Source organism: Chrysochloris asiatica, unplaced genomic scaffold (genome assembly GCF_000296735.1).
Source record: "Chrysochloris asiatica unplaced genomic scaffold, ChrAsi1.0 scaffold00007, whole genome shotgun sequence".
Taxonomy (NCBI): domain Eukaryota; kingdom Metazoa; phylum Chordata; class Mammalia; order Afrosoricida; family Chrysochloridae; genus Chrysochloris; species Chrysochloris asiatica.
The window spans coordinates 30,176,070-30,184,285 of record NW_006408525.1 but is presented as its reverse complement, the minus strand read 5'-3'; the positions used below and the strand labels follow the sequence as shown (position 1 = coordinate 30,184,285).

Genomic DNA, 8,216 nt, shown 5'->3' with positions numbered 1-8,216 from the left:
TCTCCCGCGGAGCGGCTGGTAGTTTCGAACCGCTGACCTTAAGGTTCGCAGCCCGATTCGTAACCACTACGCTACCAGAGCTCCTTATATTTATGTATAATAATAAAAAATTATTTTGTGATGATTCCCTAATAGTTTGTTCTCCTAATAAAATAGTATTAAACTATTGGACTTGGGAGCATAGTTGCTCTGTAGGAGCAAACACTGGACTGCAAACCACAAGGTCTTATTGTTCGAACCCACCAGCTGCTTGCAGAAGAGAGATGAGACTTACTGCTCCAGCAAAGATTTACAACTCTGTAAGATTAACTACTCACTCGTTTTTGTTGCAAAACTTCTACCTTTACAGTTGTGACAGTTGCAATTAACTGACAGCTTCCTTGATTATGATCAAATGGGGCAATATATTGTTAAATTCTGTCACATAGCATCCCTGCCTGTATAGAATTTCCAAGGAATGACTGGTAGGTTAACAGGCCAGTGCTTTTTCTACAATGGCACACCAAGACTTCACATGAAAGAAACATGTTTACCTGCCTTGGCAGATCATTTGGGAAACTGTGTTAAGATACTGTGTTTTTGGATTCCCTGAGACTCGGAAAGTAGCAATCCATGATTTAAAGTTGAATGTTTTACTGGTTGGTGTTAATCAAAAGCAATTAAATTGTTACCATTGAACAATATTATAATACAGCTTCTACTTGCATTCTTCTGATGTTTCTACTTGGTTTCGTTAGCATTAAAAATTCATTTCAAGATGGTTGATTAAAAGTAAAACATAGCATGACTCTGTATTTTTATGATTCTGCAGTCTTAGTAATAATAGTTCATTTTAGAAAGAGTTGCTGTCCCAGATGGTTGGTGTGCTTTAGTTAGTATTTTTGATGCCCATTAGGGGAAGAAGAGTTCCAATTAATAGGCCTAGAAACCTAATAAGGATTTTTATGGATTTCAAAATATCTGAATTTGTGGCCCAACTTTGGTTACCTACTAAAAAGAGATGTGAAAATTTAAATAATCTCTTGTTTGATTAGGCATTAATAATTCTTGGCATGTATTACTTTTGAGAAATAACTGTAGTCTTCTTTTTTCAGGGTAATCACTTTGATCAGTATGAAGAAGGACATTTGGAAATTGAACAAGCGTCACTTGATAAGCCTATAGAATCGGTAAGATGATCAGTGCTTAATTTTGGGTCATAGCCAGTTAGTTAGGTAGTGTTCGTGTGACCCTTGATGTGAATGAAGTTAAACATATTCATAACTGATAGTTCAGTTTAGAGCTGTTTGCATGCATGCTCTACAGTAATCAGAATTTGGGATATAGTATAATATTTAATATGTTGGGAAACTAATTCAAAAAAGAAAACCTAGATACAAGTTAGAATTTTGAAAAAATTTCATTTTGGCCTATATTATAGTCTTTTGAAGATAGCAAGTTAATTAAAGCTTAGTGTTTTTGTAAATTGAATAAAGGAGTAAAATGTATTTTGATCCTTTAATAGTCTTACTTTTCTTGGGCAACATAGTCGTATGTGAAATGCTCCATTAGAAACAGTAGAGGGTTACTGCATTTTTTCTTTTTACCAGACTCTTATGAAACATGGTAAATTTGGTTTCTGTAGGCTAAGAGATGTCTGGTGTTAAAAGTTGATTTTCTTCTTACATCGCTTACTTTGGGAGTTTAATAATGTCAAATAATAGAACAAGAAGATTAGTTTTCCTTTTTCTTAAAATAAAACAGAAACTCATCATTTGAAAATTACACCATCTGTTATTAAATTGTCTAAACTTGTGAGTATTGTCAGTACTAAATTTTTTTTCAGTAATTAATATTTGTGTATATATTTAATGAAAATTTTATCGAGCTTGTTGGTAAGATTTGAATGAAAAGAATAAATTAGAGAGGAAATCTAAATCTTTAGAGTAGTCAAAGCAAACCCCTCCCCATTTTAAGAAACACTAGCTGCTTCTCCCTCAGGAAAGTTAAGAAGGCAAATTTAGAGAATACAGATATTTTAACTTTAGCTTTGATTTTCAAAACTATAACACAGTAAAGGATCAACATATATTTATGTTCCTACTTAGGTTGGTGTTGTGTGTGTTTGTGTGTGTGTTTAGATGTTTACAGAAATTTACACAACTTGGGGTGTTCGACATTTTTCTTCCACAGCAGTTGGCCCATATTAGCTAAGCAGCCATGATCTGGTTTGTATTGCACGGTCTGCCTTTTTTTAATTTCTTCTCTAGGGTTTCTTTCTCCCCTACTTCCCCTTCTTATTTCTGTTCTTCTGGTCCAGTGAACACTGCATCTAGTACTTTTCTGTCTTAATGTGCTGGCATGATGCTAGACTTAGGCATGGCAGTAATTAATGACGCATGTGATAATGCTGCAGAGGGAGAAGTCACATCTGGTGTGCTGAAAGCCCAGATTTGTGTTTTGACATAAAGATAAGATGCCAGTCTCACTTTGCTAAATTAAAAACCATTGAAGTTTGTGCCTTGTTCTATATCATTTTGGGGATTATCATAAGGTAGCATTTTACAATATAATCTACAGGCTAGGCCAACATTTTGAACTTAAAAAATCAACTTAATTTAAAAATTTTAATGTAAATATTTCTTTGGGTCAGATTTTAAGAACAGATCTGTCAGAAGCAAGTCCCCCAATACCAGGACATGACTGGTCAATATTCTTATGCAGACTGTAGTTCTGGGTGTACATTGACTTGGCAGCAGCAGGAAATTTAATTAGAGTAAATATACAGCCTAGTTTTCATTATTACTATACTCAGCAAAGATTTTAGAATACCACTAAATTAAATGTTATTTAACATTTCCTTCTTTAAAGGTTTTTGAAGAATTCATTCCTGTGTCGGGTGAGGCTATTGCTATTTCACCTTTCACACTTGCTTTTTAGGAAGTTCAGGATTTTTTGTAGCATGTGTCATAAATTCAGGCTCATATCAAAGGGAAAAAACTATCAGAAGACAGTCTGACCATTCATTGTTGAGTAATCTCAGTGAGTTGGAGTGGAATTGATATGCCTACTATTAACTAAAGTTATCCTTTCCACTTAAAATAGCAAACGGTATAGTAGTACTTAGGCTGAATTTTTACAAAAATAACTATGTATAGAGATGGATATTATATTCGTAATTTATACTTTTAATGGAATTTACTCCTGAGACACATAAATACATTCATTATTTGTGATATGGCAGTTTAGTAGCAACAGGAGGAGCTTTATAGCCTGCTTTGTATTAGATAAAAGTGGTGCACACAAGGTTGGAGGGATCTTATTTCTGCTATCAATTCAAATTTAAAGAAACTTATAAAATGATGGCACCAAAGTAGATAGTGTTTCTTCCATCTTCTCCCTAAACAAAAGCCTCCTATTACCCGAGGAATGCCCATCAAATGATAGTATATATTAAGTTAGTTATATGGCTGGCTGACCATATTGAGCTGTCTTGTTCTTAGAGGGAAATGGCGTGACTTCTAACACATTAGTCTATGCTGAATTAAATCTTTCTCTGCAGCAATATCTGTTGAGAGGTGCTGACTGTTTTGCTACAGCATGCAACTCAAAAGTGGCTGGAAATATGCAGCTTTGGGAGTCTACAGATCATTGCAGGAGCTAAAGGTTTAGTCATTTTTTTTTTTAACAAAGGTAATCTACAGCAGCTGGTAACCGTGGAAATCTCTGCACAGGTTTGTGCCAAGGATATGCCTATGTGAAGGGTTATTGTGAGTATAGGATTAAGGTCTTTTTGTTATGTAATAGGGTAAATTTGATACAAACTGGCAAGATGGGGAATTAGATACAAAAATGCTGCAATAATGCATTATAATTTTAGTGATTTCTAAAGCTTTAGTTAGTGAGATAACAGGTATTTCAGTTTCAGTAGGCAAATGTTGAAAACACATAAACACCCAGCATTTGTAAACCATTTAATAATCTTAATTATAAAGTCTTATTTCCCACTCTTTATTTAACCAAATAGCTTTCAGTGAAATGTCTGCTGAATAATAAAACACCTTTTTAAGAAGATTATGTAAGAATTGCCAGACCACTTGGTTATCTGAATTTAAAGAGAAGGTAGAAAGTGTTAACATTTGACTTATTACAAATAGTGTTTTTGGAATTTGAGTTTTAAAAGTTTGGTCCCAGCCATTATAATTATTACCTTCATATGCTTACAGATACTTAGAGAACAAAACACATTTGCTCTATAGCTGTAACCCAGCCTAGGACTCTTATCATCGTTCCAATAATTGGTTGATATGATTTAGGATATATGGTCATTATTATAGAAAGCAGAAGAGAAGTAGGAGAATTATGTTTTAGCTATACAGAAAGCAAAATGCTTGTATCATAGGTTTAAAATATATTGTCATTGTTATAGTTGGAAGTAAAACAACCCATTAGCCCTCTTTAGGTCTTTGTTCTGCCTCATTAATGAAAATTTTTGTCTCAATAGCTGTCAGGTTGACTAAACAGGTTTTAAAAGTTAATGTAAGTTTTCAAACTTCAGTTGTTAATGTTTAGTTTGCCCATCTAGGGATTTAAAAGTATATGTATAACTGGGTTTTGTCATGTTGCATATCTGTTTAGATCTGTGGACTCCACTAGTTCCAAACTGTAACTTTGTAAGACTGCTGATTTGACAGTTAGCAGTAACCATATATGTGGACTGCATTATAAATAATGTGATTCTTGGAGCTGAATGGTGTAGCATTACTATGTGGCTTTTCTCTCCAGTCTTCATTTTGTCATCTGTAGTAAACTAGAGATTTTTTGTTTGGGGGATTTTTACAACTTGTTTGCATGGGTTCACCTATTAGCATTTGGTTCTTGCTTACAGATTCTTCAATACACAATTAGCAAAGCTTACAATCCACTCAAGAGACCTACCATTTTTGTCACTGTTGAAAATTAACTAAATTGAATTGGCAGTCAACTAAAAGAAAATTCAGTGTGGAATTAATATTCATATAAGTCACTGATAAACTCTTGGTGTGGTGCTGTAGGATTAGCACTGGACTGTGAACCACAGGGTTGGAAGTTCAAACCCACCAACTGCTCCTTGGAAGCCCTATCTATACAGGATTGCTATGAGTCGGAATCGACTCAGCAATAACAGTCACTGACTCACCTGTAGTAAAGTTTTCTCTTGTGACGTGATACTCTGTTTCTTGCTACAAAAAAGTTGGAATCAGCCCCATACAATAAAGTAAATTTTTATCTGTTTTGGCAGGCTACCATTATACAGATTGGTGGTGCTATTGCCAAAATGATCACTATGGTAGTATTCAACTTTATGGAATAGAGAGAAATTCCTGGGAAACTTTTCTGCTTGGTATTTGATTAATAATAATGTTGAGGAATGACTGAAAGAATTAATAGTGAGGTTTTGTTTATTGCTGATATTATGTTTTCAGTTTATTGGTAGTTTATAATATTTCTCACTTTGAAAGATCTTCCCATATAAAATTATATTCTTCTTTCTGTTCACATACCATCTTAAAAATATAATAGAAGGTAAAAAAGGATAAGAACATAGTATTTTAATTATGCATTTAAGTTTAGAAATTGAAAAAAAGATAAAGGATAACTAAGGTGAAAAGGTTTGGGTTTTCAGCTTAGCATCACACTTTAACCAGAATTAGAAGAACTTTCCAACCAGAGATACTGGTTATACTGCAGAGAGAGTGAGTACCAGATGGATAATGTAGCAAACTCGCTTTTTGCCTACCATCTATGGGCAAAGTTCAGTTGCCTCGTTAATTAATCTAAAATAGAATCTCTGTGTAGCTTTTCCATGTGTGTTGAGATTATAAACAGCCAACCACTAGCATGTCTTTTTGGTAGTGGTGAACCAAAACTGTGTTAGAAAATAAAATGTTAATTTTTTGATTTTTGCTTATTTTTGGTCCTATGAGATTATAATTAAACCCCAATTACATATTTTATTTAAAAAGCAACTGAAAGATTTTCTAGTCATTATTGTAATAACTATAATAGTAACTATGTATTCTTTTACTATTTAAAAATAAGCTTAGTCCTCATTGTCCTAACGTGTGTAGATTATCTATTTGGTCCAGTGTACTGTTGTGACTATCATCTATGGGAATAACTGGCAGAATCACAACCCTCAGCAGAGAGCGTAGATTAGTTATTTCCCCAGGCCAGTGGTTGAGTCATTTGCTCTTTCACATTGAACGTTCAGTAAACATTTGAACATTTCAGAGGTAGACGTATCTGCTTTGTCTACGTTATTACAAGGTGTTTTGGTGTGTCTTCCCTGTGTTATCCATCATCCTTAATCCTACTTGGATTTTTTAATTGCACTTATGAAACTTTAGTTTATTGGTAGAAAAAAGGACCATCCTGAGTGCTAGCCATTTCAGCAGAGTCACAGAGCTATCATTTTCCCTCAAAAAGCAAGTAGTCTGGAATGATAGTAAAGACCCAGTTTTTCTGTATTAGTCATTCACTCTAATTTATGAGGTTGGTGATTCCTGTGAGAAAAAGAGGTTCTGGGAGATAAGTTTGATTTCCTGTTTCCTTTGTTATAATCAGAAGTAATTTGTTGTAATTAGTGGCGTGTTAATAATTTTCATATAGCCCCCAACATTTTGTTCCCAAATCATATTTGGGAAAGTAGACTTAATTAAAATGTAATTTTTACCTAAACTTTTAGAAGAGATGCCACTGCCATTTTGTATCAATAACTTTTCTGTGAGAAGGTGGCAGCTATCCTCTTGAGTGGTTTTGTAAAAGTGGTGCTAATGTGTATAACCTTAAACTTTTCTTTGTTTCTTCCTCTCCCTATAACATTTGCTTTTCCTTTCACTGTTGTCAGTCACAACACGCTGCTCTTGAATCTCTCAGCTGATCTTGACTTGTGAATTTACTTATGCCTTCACTCTTCTTTAATAAATACATTACTTGCAAGCAGTGAATTGAAAACAAAGACAAAAAAAAAGTAAATAAAACGACCATTAGTGATTGGACAGTTTCTTACTTTGTGTTACATTTAACTGTTCTTTTGACAGCCCAGTTTTTAAAGCCAGGTTCGTATGGAAATGCTTTCACTCCACTTGCACTGCTTTTGAAAATAGCATACTGCTTCATCTGTCTGTTTATTTTAGTGCATTCATAATATAACACAGTCAGCATAATGTCTCATCTCTACTTAACCAAAGATTGCATTCTATTAAATAAAAATAGGGACAACAATTTCTGTCAGCATTGTTTAGTACTGGGAAATCTCTGCGCCAAGTATAGTTATAGCATTAGCCTAATAAAAGATTAAACATTAATTTAAATCAACCACGTAATCTTAGAGTCATTTTGCTATCCTTGTCCTTTCTAGGGCTACTCAGGGGTAGGAATTGTTACGAAATAAGACTTTTATATACAGGTAAGTTTGTTTTCATAGTAGAAAAGCAAGAGCCTCTTTACCTTTTAATTTTCTACTAATATTACTTATAGTTAGACTTCAGATTTATAAATAGATACTCCAGATTAATTAAGGGGATACTTCTCCTGGCAAATCATTTGGGAGAGGAGAAAAGAAGAGGCAGTAGTGCTAGACAAGGACGGTTCAAACCCACCAGCTGCTCCTCGGAAACCTTATACAGGGTCGCTCTGAGTTGGAGCTGATTGGATGGCACTTAACGGCAGCAATGTGGAAGTCATCTCCTGGGATTTCACATACCCAGTTTTCTAGTAATTCTTTTTCCTAGCAATTTCTAGTAGCCTTTTGAGGGCTATCATGATTTTTTAAACATACCTGTTTCTCACTTATTGATATGATTGAATTCCAAGACCAGATCCTTCTGTGAAACTTGGCATTATGAGAAAAAGGAGGATAACTACATCGTTACATAACTGCGAAACCATTGAGACTCAAGTTGACACATAACCTTTGCCATCACAGCCAGCATTACTCTCACCTCATTTGTTGGTAGCTAATGAGCAGTGGTCCTCACCACTGGACTGATAAACAGCATTCTTATCAACAAAGAAAAGATTGAAGTTGTCAAGGACTTCATTCTTTTTGGATCAACTATCAACACTCATGGAAGCAGCAGTCAAGAAATCAAACAATGTATTGCATTAGGCAAATCTGTACAAGACCTTTTTAAAGTGTTGAAGAGCAAAGATGTCAGTTTGAGGACTAAGGTGCGCCTGACCCAAGCTATGGT

At 34.5% G+C, this 8,216-nt stretch overlaps 1 protein-coding gene across 2 annotated transcripts in view; it reads left to right on the top strand.

Moving 5' to 3' along the window:
- The window catches only part of GPATCH8 (G patch domain containing 8), a 126,402-nt gene that overhangs the window by 34,925 nt on the left and 83,261 nt on the right, over positions 1–8,216 (top strand). Inside the window, exons 2-3 of one of the 2 annotated variants that reach the window (XM_006832741.1) lie at positions 1,095–1,169; positions 7,062–7,079. Coding sequence is in view for 1 of the 2 variants with exons in the window: in XM_006832740.1 (XP_006832803.1) it covers positions 1,095–1,169 (75 nt within the window). In the remaining variant the exon portion in view is untranslated. The remainder of the gene's footprint in view (positions 1–1,094; positions 1,170–7,061; positions 7,080–8,216) is intronic. The other variant, XM_006832740.1, reaches the window with a different exon arrangement.